We start from the raw sequence: 24,343 nt of genomic DNA on the forward strand, positions 1-24,343 counted from the left end.
CTTGGTCTTTTTATTGGCTGAGTGTGAACCTTTTACACCTGTATAATCTATACACCTGGGCAAACTAGTTAGTCCAATTATTTGTGTTGGGCAATTCAACCACCAAAATTATTTAGGAACTAGGTGTAAGCCTAATTCCCTTTCAGAAACCAGGAGATGATCACTGGCGTGCTCTTGAGAGAGTGTTGCGGTATTTGAAAGGTACTATGACATACGGTATTTATTATACCGGAAACCCAAAAGTGCTGGAAGGCTATTGTGATGCCAACTGGATTTCTGATGCTGATGAGCTTTATGCCACAAGCGGATATGTGTTTCTGTTTGAAGGTGGCGCTGTTTCCTGGAAGTCTTGCAAGCAGACTATCTTAACAAAGTCTACAATGGAAGCAGAACTCGCAGCATTAGACACTGTTGGGGCTGAGGCCGAGTGGCTTCGTGATTTCCTATTGGACTTACCGGTAGTTGAAAAACCGATACCGGCTATTTCCATGAAATGTGACAACCAAACGGTGATTACAAAGGTTAACAGTTCTAGGAATAACATGAAGTCTACAAGGCATGTTAAGAGGAGATTGAAATCTGTCAGAAAGTTGAAAAACTCCGGAGTTATAACTGTGGATTATGTCCACACATCAAATAATCTGGCAGATCAATTCACTAAGGGTCTATCACACAATGTGATAGAAAGTGCATCGAGGGAAATGGGTATGAGACCCATGTGAGATCTACTCTAGTGGTAACCTGCTCTATGTGATCGGAGATCCCGTGAAGTAGAGTGGAGAAACAAGCTAGGAGTAGATTGTGAGGAAAGATCCCTTCTTTAACTCATTTCTGATGCACATCTTTCCTATCTGTAAGGCAGGATGGTTTTTACCTTAATGTATTCCAAGAGTCTTATAAAGGTGAGATGTTGTCCTACAGAACATCTTCTGAGGAATACACCTATATGAGTCAGACTGCTAGTCACAGTCTATGGGACTTGGGTAATCCCTAAATACTCATGAAAGACACTGAAGTGTGACTTATATGCTTCTGAAAAGCGGGAATACCCTTTTGCAGCCTAGTATCAGCAAAGGATTTGAGTGAATCTTATTTCGCACAAAACTGTCAATTCAAGGCATAGTCCATTGTTCAGTTGTGAATGAGTGAAACTCTTATTCTAGATGAATGTTCAACTTAACAGTCTCCATCGAAACACTGGTATATCAAAGGATTGTGATTCTGATACTTCATCATTACAAACCCTAGAGTTTGGTGGGGATTGTTGGATCTTTTATGGGCTTGGCCCATTTATTGAATAAACTCTATGGTGTGTAATGGTGGAGAATACCAATAGTGCCACATTGGAAGTCCAAGGGTCTTTTGCCTTGACTTATATGGTGGGATTTATTCCACTTAACTTGAGAAGTCAAGAAATGGACAAGGGCGTGCCACACGCGCGCGCGCGCGCCGCCGGCCGGGCCGGGCGTGGCGTGGCGAGGCGAGGCAGGCAGGCAGGCAGGCGAGCGGGCGTGGTGTGGTTGTGTTAATTTTTAGCACTCACTAACCGCGTACGTCAGCCGAGTGACCCTGTCTCTTCGTCTGCCGAGTGACCCTGTCTCTTCGTCGGCCAGCCGAGTGACCCTTCTCCTTCAGCTGCCGACTCATGGCGTGACTCGGCGAGAGCTGGCCGACTCATGGCATAACTCGGCTAGAGCTGGCCGACTCTTGGCGTGACTCGGCGACCTTTCTCCTTCAGCTTCCCTCTGCGAGAGGTTAAATAGAGGAGCACCCCTGTCACTCGGTACACGCGAGAAACACTTTCAGAATCACATTTCAGCCGCCGAGTGAGGGTATTTCCATCTCGTGGCTCTGCGCGCACAGAGAGGCGAGAGGGCAGGTGCCTCCGAAGCCCTTGCCGTTCGAGACCCTGCTCGGGGGATCGGTAATTAGGTTTTTGGGAGCGTCTTCGCGACTGCCCAACGTCTGTCGTTGTCTTCATCGCTGGTTCCTGGCGTCTTCATCTCGATCGGATGACAAGAGAAGTTGGACAAGGATCAGGATCCTCGGAACGCATGGGAGGGTATGATCAATTCAGTTCGTTACTGTTTTATATTCTGCAAATTATATATGTCGTATGTACCTCTGTTCTATCGTATTATGATATGTTATATCTGTCTGTTTTAATTGTACAGTCATCCTGTTTATATTGTTATTTGTTTATTTCCAGTTGTTACGCAATAATCCATGAACCATGTTTATATACTTATTTTATTTATATGATTTACATGCTTCATATGCTTTGTGTTCTCATGATCCATATTGTTATGGATATTTTTGAGATCACGTTTTCTATGTTTGATTATCTATTATATGTTATCATCATAATGTTAATTTATGGAATTAAAATGGTACAGAAAATGCCTATATTTCTAACACCAATCAGCCCGGTAATCATACATAAAAAACCGTGAGTATAGTATACTGTAGCAATTTTCTACGAAATTATGGTGATAAGTTCCATACAGAATTATACACAAAGTGAAAGCTAGGAAATCGGAATTTACAGAACAAAAAAAAAGTCACGGGTTATCTGGTCGTTCGCTGTTCTTTTTTTTCTGTCCGATGAAGGTTGATTAGTGGAGTCAGAGTCGGTTACTAATGTCTCGATTATCTAGAACAAAAACGTTTTCTCCACTACTGGGTTTGTTGGGCTTACACAGTGTGATAGGCCTTCGTTCTTCGAATCAGAAACGGCATACCTATACGATCTGGCGAGTACATTTGTGGTCCATGGGCCCAACAAATCCGCCGCACTGCTCGTTATCCCTCGCAGCAAGTTTTCGCCAAATCTCGGCTACTAGCCCACAGCCCACCCGGCCACAACACAAGGCAAGGCCTGCCATTTGTCGTTTGCCAGCCCGTTTGAACTGGGACTCTCCGTCGGCTCTATAAGCTGGCAGCCACGTTTTGTGTTCTATCTTCAGGACCTATTTGTATCCTTTTGGTGCTCTTCTATTCAGATTCAATATAAATATATCAGGTGGGGACCCCCGCATGATGAAAAAATTTGTACCGTAATAGAGTCTAGCTGAACTCTGACTGGGCGATATTACACATATGCTAGGCACACCATTAAAGCAGAAGAATGGAGAGATACAGAACATGATGAAATGAGCATTGCATTAGACAATACAACATCATGGGAAGGCACAATCGAAATTGCAAGAGTTTGCCACCAAATTAGCTGAAACAACAGGTGCCTCGTACAAAAATATATTTTGCAGAGATAAGCAGACAGGGAAAGTGAGAGCATGAGCAGTGCACTTGTCAGGTAAATGGTTGCTAAATGGCTACGGTACGGTAAGGATGGGCTGTACATAAAGCAAATTTTCGAATCGGCACATGGGTTGTAAATATCGGAGATAACTATGTGCTATGCAGGTAGGATTTAAAGGGGAGAAGAGACGCTAGGTTATGTCAGCCATGTACGTGAGAGCAAGATTAAGCATGCAGTATGAACATTGAATGTGTTGTGCTGAAAATTCCTTAATATGTAGGATCTAGATTAAGCATGTAGCGTGGAAGAACTGGGCTGCGGCTTGCCATTAGAACCCAAATATCCTCACCAACACTCACAACCCCCAAAATGCACTGAGAACTGAGTCAAACATGCAGATATGACGCACCATCAAAATTAAAGTTTTAAAAAAAACACAAGCAAGCATAATTTTTATCAAGAGAATCAGGTTGGTTAAATTCTACTCACTCCGTCTCAATTTATAATTCATTTGAAAGTTTGATCGACTCATCTTATTATTTTTTGTGCGAAAAATAAAAAAGTAGATCCATACTTGAAGTATCCCAGTAAAGTTAATAATAATTGTAGTTTTTTAGAATAAGATGAGACGATCGAACTTCCTGTAAAAAAGTTGAACGGATTATAAATTGGGATAGAGTGTGTATTTCACAAGAAAATTGACAACATAAATAAAAAGATTTCTGAGTCCTCAACGTGTCAAAAAATAGGAAATTCACATGGCCTCGATATCGGTGCATCTAGTCCATCGGTGATAAATCCTTGCTCTAGGTTCACCGCTATAAGGTCCATCAAAACGAAGCTTCTAACTTATCCTTCACACTAACAAACATATGAGTATGATCCTGAATTTATATATCAAGTTAGAAGGGCGTATATACAAAAGGACCATACCAACCTACTCCCTCTGTCCCAAAATGCTTGTCGTTCTCGCTTTTCGAGGAGTCAACCATTCTAAACTCCGACCAAATAGATAAAAGAAAGCGTGAATGTTTATAGTACATAATTGGTATCATTAGGTAGATATTTAAATTTATTATTTAGTGAAATTATTTGGAGATACAAATGTTGCTAATATGCTCTATAATCTAGTCAAACTTGAGAAACTCTGACCGACACGAATGTCAGAGCGACAAACATTTTGGAACAGATGTTGTATTATAAAATTTCATACAGAAAAATTGAAGATGTGACACGATTTTTTTCACAATCATGGCAGATTAAATTTAATTAGATAGAATATAGCAAGTCTTAGGATGGAGCATATTGTTTCTATTGTTTTCTATTTAAGTAACCAGGTTGGACAAATCAATTTGGCTATAGGGTACTCGCTTAAACTAGATTTAGTAATTAGAAACATGCATACAAATCATTGGTGGAGCATGTTGGTGGTGTCAACAATATCCACAACAAATGTTTAAAGCATTGTGATGATTTTAATTATAATGATTTCAAGAATTAAAGACAGAGAATAACAAGGCAGCACACTAGAACATCATAAGAAGCCATAAAAATTACCTAAGCTCTCAATAAATCTTAGTCTAGCTCAGCCAGAGTTTGCACCAGATGCTCAGCTACATGATCTAGCACCCGTTATAAATGGCGTACGTGTAGTATATCAAAAGCGATTTTGTGGTTGAAAGCGACCGGACCGCTCTCTCAAGTTCCCCACCTAATCATTGACCTACCTAGTTCTTCCACGAGCCTAATTAACGCGGAGCAACGTGACAGCGAGACTAAGACCCCCACTGAAGTACTGGCCGTCGAGGGGAGCCGGGATTAGACTGCACTAATTGGTCCCGTTCGCCGTCGTCGGCGGGATACAGCATGCTGCTTGACGCCGACCGCCAGCTCCTGCGCGTTGCGGTTGCGCCGTCTCGCGATTGAAAACACAGGGCCGAGTGGCCGGCCGTTGCCCATGTGCCGCGCGGCGCCGGCGGCACCTACCGGGACGTACGTGGTGCGGTGCGGTGCGGTGCGGTGGTGGACGGGATCGGTGCCCGTGGCCCGTGCCGCCGCGCACCAGCTATTTTTAGACGCGTGCGTCTCGGCTGCGCCGCAAGCCACCATGCATGTCCGCGCAGCCGGCAGCGCTGTGTGATTTTTGTCTGTGCTTGGTGGTTGCGCGCGCCTGCGAGTGATACTGTGTGCTGATGTGCCCGTCGTTTTGTGCCTCCTTTTTGAGCTACGAACCAGGAATGAACGAAGAGAATCTTGTATATGTGTGTGTTTTTCTTTTGGGTAGCAATACATTTTGAGGAAAAACACAGCAGGAACGTTGCTGTTTTTTTTACCTTCCCTTTTTTTAACAAGTTCAGTAGCTACTGACCGAACTTTCAACGTCATCAAAGAAGGGCATCTTGATGAGGAATATTTGATGGACTGGACTCGTAGGAGGAGGGAGGCGTTAGCTTGCATTGGTGGTATCTTTTGAAGAACAAATTGGATAATTTCGTCGGAGGCATGACCCAATAATCATGACGAGCACGTTGGTGCTTCATTCGACATGAGATTTGGACCCCTCCCAAAAGATCTTGCGTGACTCGAAAGGCATGTCTGTACGTGGACTTGCTTGGCTGGACACGGGGAGAGCGCCCCCTGACCCTGATGATGATTTGTATCGCACCGCGCACCACGGAATCTGTTCTAGGCTGTCTAACTTGGCATTAGCCAGTGTGGTTTTTAGAGCCAATCTGTTCGTGCACCGGCCGGGCAAAAGATATCTTCCCCAAAAAAACGCAGCTACTCGTAGTACTCCCTACGGACGTGTGCACGGATTTGCACGGGACGTGCGGGCACGGTGCACGCATGCATGCCGCGCGCGGCCGCCGAAAGAAGCGCTGGTGTTGTCATAGCTTGACGCCACCGAGCGGGTACACCGTACACCTGCATTTAATTGACACATTATGTTACGGCCCTAGGAGTTACTTAAACAGGAGCAAAGGACTAATCCCAGTTCCCGGATCAAGCTCGAGCCGGAAATTTCCGTGCCGAGATGCGGAACCCCACACAAGCACAGCTCGCGCGCGCGTCCGAGGATTGTCAAGCACACGTGCGGTACAACCGTTGACATCGCGGCCGCACTACGCTCGCGTGCGCGTGGCAGTAGACACGGCACGATACCAACGTGGAAACCAGCGAGCGGGCAGCGACGCTGTACGTGCTCTGTACGCCTGCTGCTCGCAGTCGCAGCCTCGCACTCAGGCCACACGGGCTCAGCATAAAAGAAGGGAAGGGCCGAAGGGGTCAGCAAGGGAGAAAAAAAAAAGGAGACTGGGCCAGGCGTCTCGGTCACGACTTCAAGACCGACATGCGGACCCCCCGATGCTGTCCCCCACACGGCTCATTCCCGCCCCGCACGTGCGGCGGCAGCCTTATCGGTAGACCCCAAGTCGGGATCGTCTGTGACCCTAACGACGTGTTGTGCCTGTTCCTACTGTGTTTCTGTGAACAAACTGAGCACGGCTGCTGCTGTCTCCCGTGCCCTGTGCGTGGATCTCTGGTTCCACGCTCGCGCGTTTCGGTTCGTTCTCCGCCGGCTTCTCACTTGCCACACGTACTACTACTACTAGGACGAAAGGGAAGGAGGAAAAGGAACCAACCAAAGTTAAACTGCAGGAGTAGGACGGTTTATGTTGTTGCTCTTCAACCACAGAAGATCCCCGCGCAACTGCTGGCCACCTTTGCCAATGGCACTCCCGTAGATAGCTTGTAAGTTGACGCCCGCTTTCCCCGCTCCGAAACTACACGCCGTTCAGCCCCTTATCACAGGCTCCGACGCTCCGTGCCGTTGCCCCGCTCTTTTTCAACAGCGACGCTGGTAACGCACTAACGCCCGTCCCCTCACCCACCCGCGCAGACCGCAGAGAGAAGAGAGCGAGGCAGCCTAGGAGGAGCAACCGCGTGAGTCGATGAAGGCAGCGGTGGCCGCGGTCGTCGTCGGCGGCGGAGGAGGCGACGAATGGAGGTGCCGGAAGCACCCTGCCGCGAGATCCGGCGGCGGGGTGTGCCCCCACTGCCTCCGGGACCGCCTCCTCCGGCTCTGCCCCAACTGCGCGCACGTGCGGCCCTGCGCCTGCGCCGCGGCGTGCGCCTCGCCGTCCTCCTCCTCCTCGGCCTCCGGCGACGCGGTCGGCCGCGTCCACAGCCTCATCGAGCGGGAGCACCGGATCGCGCGCTCCAGGTCCGTGGCCACGGGCTCCTCCGCCGCGCTCGCCGCCCCCTCGGCGGCGACCGCGTCCGGGGGCGGCAGGCGGAAGGCGCGGGTCTGGGGGTGGCCGCCGTTCTGGAAGCCCGCGGCGCGGGAGGGGGGCGCGGAGCCAGGGGAGGAGGAGGACGACGACGAGGGGATGGGGCTGCCGCGCTCGAGCTCCGTGTCCGCCACAGCGGTGGAGGCCAAGAGCGCGGCCGCGGCGGCGCGGGCGCGGTGGGGGTGGCACTTCCCGAGCCCGCTGAAGGCGTTCCGGCACCGCAGGTTGTCGGCGAGCGTGGCGGGGCGGGCGTGAGCGAGGTGCCTCACCTCCAGATGCCCGGAAAGTGGTTAGTGTGGGGGTCATGTGGCCGGGATCATTACCTATTAATCACTAGTTAACTATATCAAGGCGGTGGATTAGAGGAGGAGCGTTCGTGCTCCTTTTTCTGCTTTTGCGATCGCGTCGCGTGCCGCTAATTCCATGATTAAGTTAGACGAAACCTGGAAAGCCTGTGATCTGGGCGTAATGTGTGCATATTCGCTGCTAGTGGGTGGGTGAACCCCTCATGGTCTCTTGGCTTTTGTAGCGTGCTTGTACTCCACTCTGTAGCAACAAATTGGATGTTTTGAGCTCTCCAATTTGATCTTATCTTGTGTTGCTGTACTACCACTGCTACCACCGTACCACGTACATTCATCCAATGTTCTGTCTGCCACTGCCTCGTCGTTGCAACTTGCAATGGTGTAGTAGTAGTAGTTATTATAGAACCGCACGCTCGGCTGAGAGATCGATCGTGCGCGCCTTGCCAGTTAACGACAAATGCATCACTTATCATTGTACAATTGCAGTTGTTGGACTATTAGCTTCGAAGGGCGAGATGTTAGGGTTCGACTGGCACTCGTATTGATTGGTAGTAATGTAGCGGAATTACAGCAGAATTAACAGAGAGTAGCAGGAAGGGGAAGAAGGAGTTCTAAGGAACTACAATAGGAGAATCAGCTCTCTCTGTCATTTCCTGCCCTTCCCACGCGACGCCAGTGGAAGAAGTATACTCTCCGAACGCCAGTCATGCCACCCACTCAGGCCCATGGACCCTTGTGCTCTTGACGCGTTGTCTCATACTACGCCTCGGCCCACTCGCAGGATCAACAGGCGGCCCACTGCTTGTGTTTCCCTGATGCTGCTTCTGCAAGACGGCTGACATATCGCTCTATGTTGTAGCACTGCTGACATTCCCCCCTGGATAAGGTGCTGCTTGTCCCCAAGCAGGAGCCCGTGGAAACAACTGACGAAGTGAAGTCAAGTCTTCCCAAGTAGCCAAGGATGCCGGTAATTCAGACCACTGCACTAAGCCTTCAAGGTTACCCTTGGGATCCCAGCGGCGTTGAAGAATTTTTTGCGGAACTTGCAACCCATCCAGCTGATCCGGTAACTGGGCAACTGATACCGACGATGGCAGAGCTTTCTTGAGCTGAGAAACGTGAATGACAGGGTGGATAGAACATGACTCAGGCAGTGCCAGTTTATAGGCGACGAGTCCCAGCTTGGCAATGATTGGAAAAGGACCAAAGTACCGAAAAGCCAATTTCTGATTTGCCCGAGGAGCCAATGAGGATTGGACATACGGCTGAATCTTCAGATAGACGTGGTCACCAACAGCAAAAACCCTTTCAGAGCGATTCTTATCAGCTGCCACTTTCATACGATTCTGCGCACGTGCCAAATGCTGGCGAACCAGGGCTGTGATCACTGTCTTCTCACGTAGCCAATCATCCAAAACCGGAACAGGTGTGGGTTTGAGAACGTCCAGGCCAAAATGTTGTGGAGCATATCCATAGAGCACCTGGAAGGGAGACATTTGCAAAGCCGAATGCCAGCTCGAGTTGTACCAATACTCAGCTAAATACAACCACTCCAACCACTTCTGGGGACAGGCATGTGCAAAGCAACGTAAAAAGGTTTCCAGGCATTGATTTAAGCGCTCAGTTTGTCCATCGGACTGTGGGTGATAAGCGGAACTCATGTGCAAGGATACATCAGCTAGGGAAAACAGATGCTTCCATAGTTGGCTGGTGAAAATCCGGTCTCTATCCGACACAATAACTGATGGCATGCCATGGAGCCGATAGACTTGTTGCATGAAGGCTTTGGCCACAACAGAAGCTGTGAAGGGATGCTTGAGAGGAATAAAATGCCCAAATTTGGAAAAGCGATCCACAACAACTAGAATGCAGTTTTTGCCACCTGAAACTGGTAACCCTTCAACGAAATCCATGGAGATTGATTGCCACGCACCAGCAGGAATGGGCAAAGGTTGCAACAATCCCGGATACTTGACCCTTTCAGGCTTAGCCTGCTGACATACAGTGCAGGAAGCCACAAACTGCTGAACTGACAACTTGAGCTTGGGCCATGAAAACAACTGCTTCACCCGCTGATATGTTGCTGGAATCCCAGAATGCCCACCAACTGCAGAAGAATGAAGGGCCTGTAACACCGCTTGCTGCATCTGAACATTATTGCCCAGCCATATTTTTCCCTTGAATCGAAGGAGACCATCCTGTAGGCTAAAATTGGGCACAGCATCTGGGTTAATAGATAATTTGCTAATTAGGGACTGAGCAGTCTCATCCGATAAGTATCCAGCCAAAACATCTTGACACCACTGTGGAGAACAAACAGACATAGCATATAAGCTGTGCTCATGATGTCTGCGAGATAATGCATCGGCCACCCTGTTCTCGTGCCCTTGCTTGTAGACAACACGGTATTGCATGCCCAACAGTTTAGTGAATACCTTCTGTTGCCATGGTGTACTAAGCCGTTGTTCATTAAGGTGGATGAGACTTTTCTGGTCAGTGTAGATGACAAACTCCGCATGGAGAAGATATGGTCGCCATTGCTCCACTGCCACTAAGATAGCTAAATATTCTTTTTCGTAAGTAGAAAGTCCTTGAGTTTTCACTCCCAAAGGTTTGCTAATGAAGGCCAAGGGGTGTCCCTCCTGTAAGAGCACAGCACCCACTCCGTGTTTACACGCATCGGTTTCAATAGCAAAAATTTTGGTGAAATCAGGAAGGGCTAAAACAGGAGCCGAACTAAGGGATTCTTTCAAAGTAACAAAGGATATCTCCTGCTCTTGGGTCCAAATGAAGAATACTCCTTTTTTTAGCAAGGTAGTAAGAGGTTTGGCAATGACAGCAAAATGCCTCACAAATCTCCTGTAGTAACCAGCTAAGCCTAAGAAACTTCTCAATTCCTTGATATTTGAAGGGACAGGCCAGCTGACAATAGCCTCCACTTTAGCAGGATCAGTGGATACACCATGGGCACTAATGACATGGCCCAAATAAGAAATGGTCTGCTGAGCAAACTTGCACTTAGACAATTTGACAAACCACTGATCTTGATGGAGTATAGTGAGCACCTGGGACAAGTGTTGAACATGGTCCTCAAAGGATTGACTGTAAACCAAAATGTCATCAAAGAAGACAACAACACATTTGCGTAGTAAGGGTGCTAAGGAAGTGTTCATTGCCCCCTGAAAGGTACCTGGTGCCCCCGACAACCCAAAGGCCATAACCTTGAATTCAAACTGTCCATGGTGCGTTTGGAACGCTGTTTTGAATTCTTCCCCAGGGTGTAGCCTCACTTGGTGATAACCCGAAGCGAGATCCAGAGTAGTGAACCAACAAGCTCCATGCAATTCATCCATCAGTTGCTCAAACACAGGAATGGGAAAATGAGCTTTAACTGTTAAGGCATTCAGGTAGCGGTAATCAACACAAAACCTGAAAGTTCCATCCTTCTTCTTAACCAGCAAGACTGGGGAGCTAAAAGCAGAGGAGCTAGGTTGAATGATGCCCATTTTAATCATTTCAGAAACTTGTTTCTCAATCTCATCTTTGAGGGCTGGTGGATACCGATAAGGTCTAATGTTGACAGGATGTGCACCAGGAATTAAAGGAATTCGGTGATCACAGCTACGCTCTGGAGGTAATGCTGTCGGCTTGGTAAAAACTAGAGCAAACTGTTTCAAGAGTTGAGCAATCTCAGGCTGAACCTCATCTTGTACAGATTCAACCAAATGTTCTTGAACGAGAGCCAGTTGAATGACAATGTCCTCGATAGGATCCACTTGATCCCCATGCAACAACACCTGAGACCCCTGATAGGGAATGAGCAACCATCTCTGCTTCCAGTGAACTTCCATGGGACTGAAAGTCTCTAACCAATCAATGCCCAGAATAAGATCAAAGGATTGAAGAGGCAAAACTTTCAAATCAAAGACAAACTCCACCCCTTGCACCGTCCAGTGGGCTTGCGACAGAATTTGAGAGCACTGCATAATAGAACCATTAGCAACTCTGACTCGGGCAGTAGCAGGAAGCAGTGTAGTACGTTTCAGGCGGGCAACTGTACTTTGGCTAATGAAGGAATGAGAACTTCCAGAATCAATAAGGATGACCACTTCAAAATTCTGCATGACACCCAGTAAGGACAAGGCTCTTTTTGGAATTACCCCTTTTGCTGCATCAGATGAGATAGCCACAAACAATTGTTCCTCTGCGTCTGGTAAACTCTGCTGATATGGAGAATCATCTGCTGGAAGAAGATCCCAGACTTCTTGAAGAGCATGCAATTGCACAGTGGGGTTACAAGTGTGACCACGATGCCATTTTTCAGCACATCGCACACACAACCCTTTTGCCCGTCTGAAGGAACGAAGAGCAGCAAGCTTGTCATCAGTCGTGCGTCCTTGAAAAGGTGGACGACGATCACTCAGCAGATGTGGTGATGCAGAACTGTCTGGCTTGGCAGGTGGTGGGGGTAGAGGCATGGCCGACTTGGGTAGAGGCTTCGCCCAGGAACTGTGATCGCTCTTGCGATAATCACCCCGCCCACCAGAGGTCGACACCTCCTCCTGCAAAAGTGCCAGCGAACAAGCAGTATCCAAATCCATAGGCCTTTGAAGCATAATAACAGCGCGAATATCGTCGCGGAGACCATCTACGAAACGTGTAACAAAGTATAATGGATCGACCCCAGACTCATACACCGAGAGCTGATCTACTAGAGATGAAAACTGTTCAATATAGTCAGCAACACTTCCCAACTGTTTGATGTGAAATAAGTGCCGTAACAGCAACTGATACTGATCCTTGCCGAAACGCTCATTAAGCAATTGACAGAGGAGAGGCCAAGACAAACGGGGATGACGGAATAAAACCGACTGAAACCAACATGCTACTGTGGGTGATAAATGCATCGATACGATTTTGACCCATGAATTCGGATCAACCTGGTGCATATCAAAGTAATTCTCACACTGAGTAATCCACAACCGTGGGTGCCGACCCTCGAAGACTGGAAATGGAATTTTAGGCAGATGGCCGTTACCCTGCCCCGACATGTTACCCGATCTAACTCGAGAAGGAGCCATATCAAACATAGGACCATGAAAACGCGATAAGGGAGGAGGATGTGGCGCGGTTCGCGTACCCTTGACCGGGTCAGGAAGATAGGTCATGACAGACCCAAATCCCTGATCCCGGAGGTCATTGTCGTCGCGGTGCCCAAAAGGGCCGTCGGTGTAGAAGCCCGTAGGAACGCGCGGTGCTCCTGGCTCCGGGTGGGGAAGGATTCCCGACTCCGTGGCCGCCGACTCGAGAACCGAGCGCTCCACATGCTTGTTCAGCCGCCGAAGATCGAGCTTGATGTCGTCCATGGCGGCGTCCACGGCAGGCCGCCAGGACACCAGATCGGCTTGAGCCTGCTCCAACTTCACCACCCGATCCTCCTTGTCGCGTAAGATATCACCGATTTGTTTATCCCATTTGGAATCCAGCGCCGCAAAACGCTTGTCCATCTCCTCCAACATGATCTTCATCGTCGGATCCATGATTCCCTGGCGGCGCTGAAAACGAGTGAAGTGTGTGTGGCACGGCTGAGACTCCAGCTTTGCAACACTCCCAAGACCGTAGGCTCTGGATACCAATTGTTAGGGTTCGACTGGCACTCGTATTGATTGGTAGTAATGTAGCGGAATTACAGCAGAATTAACAGAGAGTAGCAGGAAGGGGAAGAAGGAGTTCTAAGGAACTACAATAGGAGAATCAGCTCTCTCTGTCATTTCCTGCCCTTCCCACGCGACGCCAGTGGAAGAAGTATACTCTCCGAACGCCAGTCATGCCACCCACTCAGGCCCATGGACCCTTGTGCTCTTGACGCGTTGTCTCATACTGCGCCTCGGCCCACTCGCAGGATCAACAGGCGGCCCACTGCTTGTGTTTCCCTGATGCTGCTTCTGCAAGACGGCTGGCATATCGCTCTCTGTTGTAGCACTGCTGACACGAGAGCATCATTAGCGCTCTCAAGAAAAGGAAACGTAGGATCAATTCAGACACTGAAATACCCAGACACATAATACTGGAAGGGTACACGGCGTGCTCTGGACTGAGACGGGTAGGATGGTTAAGCAACGCTGCACTTTGGCCACCGACAAGATGGATCCACATCGCGAGTGCAGCGTAAAGTACTGTGGAGCCCTCGACGCGGCTACGCCTGGCCTGTCTCCCGCCGCTCCGTCTGCCCTGCCTCCACAGCAGGCGCAGCGCAGGTCACCGCAGATTCATTGCTTGACGCTTCGCGGTCACTGTTCCCTCGCGCTGGTGCCGTACTCGTTGAATCCACCACTGCACAGGCAGGCTTCTGTTGTGTCGAATCCTCGGAGACGCACGCGGGACAGGCGCTCACTCCGCCCGCCAGGGTCACTGCCTGTCCATCATTGATCGACCGGTAGCTTGTGATACAAGCACGCCCAATATCCGCTGGGAAAGATATGGCCACTGCCCACAGCCATCGAGGGACGTACAACTGTACAAGCGTCCGGGGTTCGGATCACTCTGGAGGTGGAGGCCGAGTGCGAGATCAGAAAGAACCCGCGTCCACCGCTCGGGTCGTCCGGGTGGGGTGGGGTGCCGCGCGGTAGGCGGCACGTCCTCGTCCCGCCGTCTCGGGCTACGCAGGTGCGGCCGAGCCCCCGCGAAGAATATCGTGATGTGCCGAGTCGTCGGGTCGGCAGGCACGGCACCGAGCTGGCTGGGATCCTCTCCCGCGCCCGCGGGCCGCGGCGAAGCGCCAGACAGCCAGTCTCCCATCACCCCCAACAGCGCCCTTGTCGTCTCCGAGCGGGGAGCGTCACGTCCCGTTGCTTTCCCGGTCATCTCAGCGGGCAACGGACGCTTAAAGTTTCACTGACGAACGACAGTCCGGCGAGGTTAACGCGCCGTCCGCCGCTCGTCAGCGTTGCTTGACCGCGGCGCGGCTCGAGAGCGTCCAAACTATCCAGTAGGAGGAGTACAACAGGCGCCACCGGCTCGGACGAAGAAACCGTCCTCAGACACGAAACGTGAATCTAGTCTGTCTGTCAGCAGCAACACGATGGGAAGCCGAGAAAATACACGCGACCTGCTGCGGCCCTATGCGGACGCCATGGAAGTGACCGCGGCGCAGGCCGCAGCCTGCCAGTCGCCTGGCTGCTTTGCTTGTGGATCGGCAGGATAGCCAGCGCAGCTTTTGTCCGCCGCGTGCGGGAGAACATTCATTTTTCTCCTACTCCTACACGTCACCGTGACACCACCACCGGAGGCCGAGGAGAGAAAAGGGACCAAGGGTGCGAGGGAGAGCCAGATATATATAGTGTTTGGTTTGTATAAATTAATTTTTAGTATCTCTATTTTATTTTATTTTAGTTCTTAAGTTATTAAAAGTTATAAAATACGGAAACTAAGACAGTTTTAGTTTCGTTATTTATCAATTTAGAAACTAAAATAAAATAAAAGAGTTACTAAAAATTAGGCCCTGTTTGGTTTCTTTAGCCACTAGAATAAACTTTAGTGACTAAATTTTAGTTGGTAAAGTACCCCGTTTGGTTCCAGTGACTAAATCAGACTAAAAAGCATTAATTGCTGTAAAAAATGACTATTAATTAGTTGATGTTTGCTCAAAAAGAAAGTGGAGGACAAATAAGGTAAAAAACATATTTTAGTCCCTTTTAGTCACCCAGTTTAGTCACCTCAATTTAGTCAACATGTTTGCTTTTCTAGGGACTAAAAGTGACTAAAGTTTAGTCCCCTAAACCAAACGGGGCCTTAGTTTGGGGTGACTAAAGTTTAGTTACTAAAATTTAGTCACATTTAGTCCCTAAAGAAGCACGGTGACTAAAATGAGGTGACTAAATTTTAGTTCTTTAGTCACCAAGGAGGTGACTAAAAGGGACTAAAGTAGTATTTTTACCTTATTTACCCTCTCCACTTTTTCTTATAGCAAACATCCATTAATTAATAGAGGTAAAACAGTCATTATTCACAACAATTAATGTTCTTTAGTCCGGTTTAGTCACTGGAACCAAACGGGATACTTTAGCGACTAAACTTTAGTCACTAAAATTTAGTCTAATGACTAAAGGAACCAAACAGCGCCTTAGTCTACATAAACAAAACAGGTCACTGACATCAACATAATATTGCCTTGCTCATCAAACCTGCCGTACGGCGCGAGCCCACGGCGCCGTCTCATCATACCGCACGTCCGTTTCGATGCCCTACGAAAACCATGGGCCACGGAGCGGGACAGCGGGTACACTTGCTTGCCATGAGATCTGGAATCAAATCCATTCCACGGGATAGCTGCGAGCCTAGCCTACATGGAACAGTGAGTCTACACGGTTGAGCACCCCCGCAGCTGACAAAGCTGAGATGGCATACCCAGAATCCATGATCATGACTAGAGTATTTTTTTTGCCCAGCACCAGAACCATTCAAAAATAAGAGCTCAAAACACAACTTAAAACAAATTAATATGCACCAAACTAGCGTCTAAAGACGGACCTAGATCGTCATGGCACAATGAAGCCAATCTCTACTACTAATTAAGTACCTATTGTAGACGTTCACAGCTAATCGTGGTGCACGTTCTGCCGCATCCAGAGCATCCAAACCGCATCCAACGCCCCTGCCGCATCCCGCGTCCCTCCCGCACTCGTCCCTGCCGCAGCCCCCGCGATCCCCTTCCCACGCATGGCGTTCCTGCCGCAGCCCCCGCGATCCCCTTCCCACGCACGCATGGCGTTCCTGCCGCAGCCCCCGCAACCCCCGCGATCCCGCCTGCCAAGCATGGCGTCGCCGCGGCCGTTGCCCCCGCGACCCCCTTCCTCAATTCCGCGCGTCTATGGCCGTCTCTCTCGCCCTCGCTCTCCTCTCTGCTGTCTGCACCCACGCGACATGGAAGGAGATCGTCTTCGCTGCGCCAAATCGAGAAATCCGCGTCCGCTATGGAAGGGATCGACATCAGTATCCGCGTCCGCAGCGCCAAATTGAGGAACCCGCGCCCCAAATCGAGAAATCCGCCTCCGCTATGGAAGGAGATCGCCTCGGCTGCGCCTCGACTCTCGATCGGCATCATCGCCCGCGTCCGCTGTGCCCCTACTTTAATTCTGTCTCCTGTCCTCCTGCCGTGCCTGTTTCCTCACTTGTGCGCCACCAACCAGGAGGACGCTCGCCGTTGTCTCCGGCGCGGTGCTTGCCGGTGGAGCTCTGGCGTACGCCCGCTCAAGCCAGAGCCGCCAGCGGAGGAGGCGAGTCGCAGCGGCGGAGCCGGTGCATTGGCCGCCAATGGGGATGGTTTCAGCCAGAACGGTGCCGGCGGTGGATTGGCTGCAGCGGACCAGAGGGGAGCCCTCTACCTATTTATTTATTGTATATCTATAAAAATGAAGAAAGTTACATATGTACAAAATTATAACAGAGGAAGATACAAGAGTAGTGTCTCTCCAAAGGGTGAGGGGATCTCTTCTACTCTGATTCGCTTCGACGCACCAAGCTAAGCTCCTGTTTCGTCTTTTCCAAATATTGAAGTTACAGGTAGCATTGTTAAAGATAATGCTATTAATTGAGAGTAGTCCAAATAATCAAACCACCTTTAATATTTATTTCTCTTTAAATTAAATCACCGAAGTTTGTCCTGGCTTCAATCATCATGTCTAGAGGTGGCAGACTCAGATCACATTGGATGGGAATTGTGTTCCAGCATGATTAGCCAAAACTGCATTCAGAGGGAAGGTGGATGCTGGTTCCCACACAACCATTATTACACAGAACATAACTGTAACCATTCAATGCCTTGTTTTTCTTCCTCAGAAGGTTCTTAGTATTGGAGTTTATCTCTAATTAGAAGCCAATTATGCTGGATAGAAAGAACAGAGCACACACCTTTTCTTTTAGATGAACTACTAGCTTAGTAGATTTCAGTGTGTTTTTGAAGCTCACACCCAAGCAGAAGGACATTGCATGATAGGTTCAAAAGAAGTGCAGTAGGAAGTGCAGTGTGCATTCATCCTTGTCTTTTCAGAACTTTAAGAGGTTAATGATGAGAACATGGATAACACCGAACCAGCATTTGGAGTAAGAGAAGAGGTAATAAGGTTACCCAAGTTATACTTAGAAGGTGACATCACCGGTGGTACTTCCATCAACATCAGTAGTCTGCTCTGGTGAAGATGACGTCGAGGCAGAGTGTGCAGGGCCATCTTCTAAGTTCAAACCTGCAGCAAAGGATACCTGTTCTTAGTATGTCACATTACATGGCCCAATTTAGATTTGGTTACCACTGACCAGTTTATAGAAGCATGTGCCAGCTCTGGGTACTCAGTTCACATATTAAATCAAAGGCTGAAAGGCACATGCATATGGGGCAAAAAATGTTTTTTTCCAAAAAAAAAGAACTGTCTTATTTCTAACAGAGTGAGATTACAAATGGGGCTTTGGAAATGTTGAATTGTAATGACCTAAACTCGCATTCATCTTAAGCTTACATCACAAAGTGGCAAATCCTTATAGGATCTAAACCGGTCAATTAGACAAGACACATCACATGTATTATCATGAACCCGCTTGGTGACTGTACCAAGGTGCCAGCCATATTATCATATTTCCCTTTTGGCATATTCATTACACTGTGCAGTACAACATCCATTTTAAAACCATATCTGAGCAGTTTCAGTGTGTGAAAGGCATAAAGATCTGACCTTTTGCAGTTAACTGCAATTGCGGAAAGCCATGAGAAATCTTTTCAGGGTTTTTATTATTAGTCCAAACAATTTAGTACAGTATATGAAAAATATGGTATTCCCTGGAAGTACACATAAGTACATAATGATACAAAAAGGAGAAACCTATTCCAAACGCTAAGTTATTGGTCAATGCATGAAAAGCACAGGGATATTAAGAAAACAAAAAATTAAAACCTGCTAAATAGATCAGACAGGCCACACCACACGTTCAGACTATTCATATTGAAGAAAAAGTAAAAACTTTCATAAGCACCTGGGATAATGCAATCATGCTTGTGGACAAATTATTTTTCCTGCATCGCTCGTCAATTGAGAGGTTCATCAGAGTCTGCACAAGCAAACAAACAAAAAACTTCACAAAGTACCAGATCATGTTCTGAAATAGATTGGAAAACTGTTTCTGGAAAACTAAATTGTTACATAAATACATGTTTAGTTTATAACTATAAAGCATAATTTCAAAAGGTAGAAAATACTGCAAGCAGTAAAAAAAAGTGTAACAAAACATTCATGCTAATCTGTCTTGCCAATAAATGTTTATTGAAGAAAGCAAAAGAAAATGATTGATTGGCAGATTGATAATTGATACCAAAATACATAAATTGCAGTAAATTTCCTAGATATCCTGATAAGTTCCATACCTTTACACTAATAATATCAAATAGTGTTTCATTGTCATGAGCAGAGGCGTAGTTTATCTGCAATCCAAGAAACAGTCAATTTTTGTGTCATGTTTTGTTTGTTTATTTTAGTCCCTTATTGGATTTCATTTCTATCCTACCCGACGTTGAGAGCAAGTGAACGCAGGCCCACTTTGAGGTTGTTCAAGGCGTAGAATGAGTTGGCGGAGCGACTTATCGACGAGCATCGAGTGGGCGCCACGGTCGGGAGGGAGTAACGACTTAAACGATTATGTCCAGCTTAGCTAAATTAACTAGATTATCACTTATCTTATAGAATAAGTTCTCATTGAGGTGTGCTGTACTTCGGTGGCGAGACGACAACGGACATGTAATTTGTGAGATTCTTAAATAACATGCTTCTAAAACTTTGTTTTGTGATATTTGTATTGTATAATTTAATTTGTATCAGTTTATTTCTGTATTGATTGTTGCCAATTTTTTTTTGAGATATTGGGTTCGATTATATATGTGGTGTTCATTTTTATGTAATTATTGTGTAAAAATATTTTGTATTGCCGTTGCAACGCACGGGCATCTAACTAGTAATTGTTTAATTTTTTAATTTAGTAAGCTATATACTTTACATTGTTGTAATATTTGCACTTTATGTGGTTAAATGATGTTAGTATTGTTTAATATCTTTAATTTAGTAAGCTATGGACTTTATTTAGTTGTAATATTTAGATTTTATATTGTTCAAATATATGGGTAATGGGTCGGACTGATCGTCACGGCCCAACGAAAACATAACGTGGTTTAGGATCGAGCTGAGCCACTGTTTCTACCCTTTGGGCTGGTATGACACGACCCAAAAGTTTGTAGTCTTTCTTGGCTCGAACCATGATGCGCTTGGGTTGGGCCGAGCTAGCCCGACCCGACCTAATTTCCAGCACAACTCACTAAACATTGAGAATGGAGCCCAGACCATCCTCCATCTGGAATTAGTAAACATACATGCATCTTTTTGGCAGAAAGTGGCTAAGGGGAGTAGGGGGCCATTGTTTGTGAATTGTGATACAGCACATTGTGTCTTACATAGAGTAGTAAATCCATACCCGTTGATCAATGGGGTTTCAGTTCCCTCAAATGTCGGGCCCTGGAAACGACAAATATGATATCATCATGCAGTTGTTTACATTGCATCCATCAATAATCAAGAGTAGAAAACATAACATCATTTCGAAATAAATAGGTGACAACTCAGTTGTATTGTGTTTACCACTTAGAAGAATGGTCTATGCCAAGGCCATTACAGGTAAGTATCATACCCTTAAATTTTGTAAGGTACTCCTGAAATACAACAGAGGATAGAGATAATAAAATGAGTGCATAAAGAATCGTCTCAAACATCTACTGTCTAGCTACGGAACAAGAAAATCTTACACGCAAAGTATATTGGTCGATCTCGTAGCAACCGGAAACATCGTATTCTAGTCGCTTAGCTGGGTCACTCAAAACTGAAAAAAATAAGAAACTAATGAGATATAATTAGTAAGGTTGTAAGAATGCTTCATATGAGTCTGCGGTTGTGGGATCGTCCATTCCTTCTTTTTTTGGTGTGGGGGAGTATGGATGATTGTAAAGAGTTTTGGTGCCTAAGTAATAAATGCTGGAAGAATACCTTTGTATGCTTCATTAATCTCCTGAAATTTAGTTGTGGCATTGCTATTGCCCTTATGCTTGTCCGGATGCCACATCTACGAGAAGCATGAGTTAATGAGTTGATCTCCAAACATCTTTGCTTGCTAATACATAATACTAGCTAGACGAGCGGAGGTTAGACATCATCTTACCAAAGCTAATCTTCTATAACTCAATTTGATGGTGTCATCAGATGCGTCATAGTCAACCTCCAGAACTTTGTAGTAGTCCTGCAATCATAATTAATTTCATGAAACAAAGATAGTATATAATACAAAATGAATTAACTGGTATGACATATTGCAATAAACATTCTTCTAAATATGATGGCATTTAGCCCATAAACAATTGCTAGAAAAGATAGCATTTGCTAGAAAACAATTGTCACACTTGCCAATAAACCTCTTAGTTTTTGTTCAATTTCTGAAAGTCGTAAATCACGACAAATTGTGGCTTGAGGTAGGTAGCTGGAATTCATTTTGGAAAAGCGAACACTACCAATGCAAGAAGGTCAAATTTAGGTTAAGAACCTAACTAAAGAACAAGAGCTCAGTTGTTCGACCACACATTGAGCTCTTCAGATTACCAGTGTAAATGTTAGACCTACAGTAGTAAGAAATCATGAGGTTAAGCTGAACAATGTACGGCTGTACTTGGAGTGTAATGAAAGTATTGTTTCAACAAATGTGTTACTGGTGAGGAAATGTTTGGTTCCATCAAGCATGGAAGCTTTGATTTGTTCAAGACCAAGGATTCTTACTTCGTAAGAGGTTAACTGGTTTCAGTTCATGTAGAGGATGCCAAATTCAGACTTGCAAACTAAGTGTGTTTTCATGGTGGATAAATACTATGCCAGCCATTGTCTGATACTATGATTCGGAGTAATGACCATACCAGCTCTGAATAGGAAACATTTGTGTCGCCTCTATGATCAACACTGAATTTTAAGCAATTTCCGAATACTGTAAAGACGGTTGAACTGAAAGCCAACGCATATGTACTTACACGACGGCCACAAACTAGAATACTACCTACAGTTCAGCATGCTAAATAAGTCACCTGCACCGGTTGGGCAAGCCTAATTTTGGCCACTTCTAAAGCAACCATACAGCTTGTGTGCACTAGAGATACCGCAACAAAGCAATACTACAGTAGTAGTATCAATCATGCGCACACAAAAAAAGCAGCTCTAAAATAAATCAATAAGAAAATGTCACGGACTCCATCCACCTTTTGACACCATAGCGCTACACCACAATTAACCACTCCCCTCCGGCACCTCAACAACACAAGGAACAACTTTCAGCCCAAAATTTCCGAATCCGTTACTGCCCCCATGGTCGAACTGAAGCTAAAAGTCCATGAGTCGAATCTACAAGGGTTATAACACCAGATCTCGGGAAACAGCTGGCGATTGAAGAGGAATCGCGTGTTGGTGTTTACCTTGCGGAGAGGCTCCTTGCTTGCTCCGTCCATGAACCGTAACAATTCATCACCCCGGGCTCTCTTCGCGATGCCTGGTTCCCTTGTTCCCCTTCTTGTGCGTTGGAATTCTCGGGGCCATTTCGATTCCGAGGGGAACGGGAGTCGATCGATTGACGGATATGTGGGATCGTCGGAGTTCTTGACAACTTCCGCAGCTTTTCTGTTTTCCTTTGTTTTAATTTTTTATTCATTTTGCGTGATGGATATGCAAACGGAGATAGGTGATGACGTGGAACCGAGCGGAACATCTGTCCTTTCGTGGCCGGAACGGCTCTCACCCTATGGTGGTGGCGGCTTTAACCCGGTCGAACTAATGTAAATGTAATTAATACAGAAAAAATATTGTATAAAAAATAGAAGTTGTTTCGAAATAAATCGGGAAGAACATTTGTTCTTTCTATGAGATAGTTATACTATACCTAGAATTCTAGATAAAAGTTTGGGCCGTCTAGGGTTAAAAATCAGAAGTACAAGACATCGGTTGGAGCTTGCTTGTTTCCCTAAATTAATTTAGAATGTCTCTAGTATAGCTGCAAAGAAAAACTCTAAAGAGGAGCTAAGCGAAGCCTACCAAACACTGTAACTCCAGAGTTACAAGCTATATATAGTTTTCAGAGTTGAAGTTTTTTTAGAGTGCGTCTTTTATTACTCTGAAATTAAAGTAACCTAGATATATAGTTTAAAGTTGTTTACCCGTAATTGTCAGTGGTTATTAGAAAACAATCTAAACTCTGAACTAGAGCTCCTCCACCTAGAGGATATGTTTGGCATGGCTCTCCGCTCTCTAGAGCAGAACTCCATGGAGGAGCCAGCAAGGGCTAGTCAAACACCCCAACTTCAATGTTGCAAACTCTATGGAGTTTTCAGAGTTGTGGTAAATTTTTTAGAGTGCCTCTTTTGTTGCTCCAAAAACTCTACAAATGTAACCTAAATATAGAGTTTAGAGTTATTTACTCATCACTACCACTAGTTTTGAGAAAACAATTAAACTCTAGAGCGGAACTGCTCCACCTAGAGTTTTGAAAGTGGAGCTACTCTGAAGTGAAGCACAGTCATGCCAAACACGCTGTTTGGGATAGCTCCAACTCTAGAAAATTTGGTGGAGTAAGTCATTAGGTGCTCCAGAAAATCGTGGAGTGGGAGCTGTAAGATTTTAGAAGATATTTAGATAAGTCATTTTGTTTATTGATTAGATTAAAATATTTTTAAAACTATTTAGATTAATATTATAAATTGTAGCTCCACGCTGAAGGTGGAACCTGTAGTCATCCAAACATTAGAGTAGAGCTGCTCTAAACTAAAACATAGCCATACCAAACACGCTCTTAGTCTCTGCCACGTCGAATATTTGATGCTAATTATAAATGTTAAATGGATTTTAATTATAAAACTAATTAAACAGATGACAAATAAACGATAAGACAAATCTATTAAATCTAACAAGTCTATGATTTGCTCATGTGATGCCATAGTAAGGATTTGCAATCATAAATTAATTAGTCTTAATAAATTTGTCTCGTCATTTAGTCTTCAGGTGTGTAATTAGGTTTATAGTTAGACTACATTTAGTACTCGTAATAGACATCCAAACATCCGATGTGATAAGTAATTGCTAAACTTTAGTCCCTGAAACTAAACACCTTCTACGAAGAAAATCAGGTCAACTTGTCATGGTCCAAAGATCATATCGTGTCTTAGACTATCTCCACTGGTTTTCCTACCTTATCTCATACTTTCGAAGTCCACTATGTAAACAGTGCTATATACAGTAATAATGGTGTTTTACATAACTATATACAGGGAATGATGGACACAACCTTAAAATTGAATATGATAGACAATATAACTAAATAGAATCGTAATATAACTAAATAGAACGTACTTGGACTAACACTGCACAAAATGAGACATA

At 46.0% G+C, this 24,343-nt stretch overlaps 2 protein-coding genes across 8 annotated transcripts; one reads left to right on the top strand and one right to left on the bottom strand.

The window, feature by feature from the left end:
* Window positions 1-3,096: 3,096 nt before the first annotated feature.
* Window positions 3,097-8,154, top strand: LOC103627578 (DUF740 family protein). The gene has a single exon (XM_008647879.4). The coding sequence runs from the start codon at window positions 7,210-7,212 to the stop codon at window positions 7,801-7,803; it is 594 nt and encodes a 197-aa protein (XP_008646101.1). The 5' UTR covers window positions 3,097-7,209; the 3' UTR covers window positions 7,804-8,154.
* Window positions 8,155-17,239: 9,085 nt separating this feature from the next.
* LOC100272398 (chaperone protein dnaJ) lies at window positions 17,240-22,695 on the bottom strand. 7 transcript variants are annotated; one of them, XM_008683133.4, is made up of 9 exons: window positions 22,390-22,674; window positions 21,099-21,176; window positions 20,927-21,002; window positions 20,689-20,762; window positions 20,525-20,595; window positions 20,361-20,401; window positions 19,264-19,320; window positions 18,876-18,974; window positions 17,240-18,094 (listed from the first exon to the last, which is right to left on the bottom strand). In XM_008683133.4, exons 1-6 carry the CDS (start codon window positions 22,420-22,422, stop codon window positions 20,368-20,370), a joined length of 366 nt encoding a protein of 121 aa, XP_008681355.1. In that variant the 5' UTR covers window positions 22,423-22,674; the 3' UTR covers window positions 17,240-18,094; window positions 18,876-18,974; window positions 19,264-19,320; window positions 20,361-20,367. The 7 variants fall into 7 exon arrangements, 5 of the variants coding, with proteins under 5 accessions (XP_008681355.1, XP_035823669.1, XP_008681356.1 ...); NR_158635.1 differs by having other exon boundaries at window positions 17,860-18,094; window positions 18,876-18,950; window positions 22,390-22,602; XM_035967776.1 differs by having other exon boundaries at window positions 18,876-18,950; window positions 19,264-20,401; window positions 22,390-22,695.
* Between the last annotated feature and the right edge of the window lie 1,648 nt (window positions 22,696-24,343).

The sequence above is a fragment of the Zea mays genome, chromosome 5 (genome assembly GCF_902167145.1).
Source record: "Zea mays cultivar B73 chromosome 5, Zm-B73-REFERENCE-NAM-5.0, whole genome shotgun sequence".
Lineage (NCBI taxonomy): Eukaryota > Viridiplantae > Streptophyta > Magnoliopsida > Poales > Poaceae > Zea > Zea mays.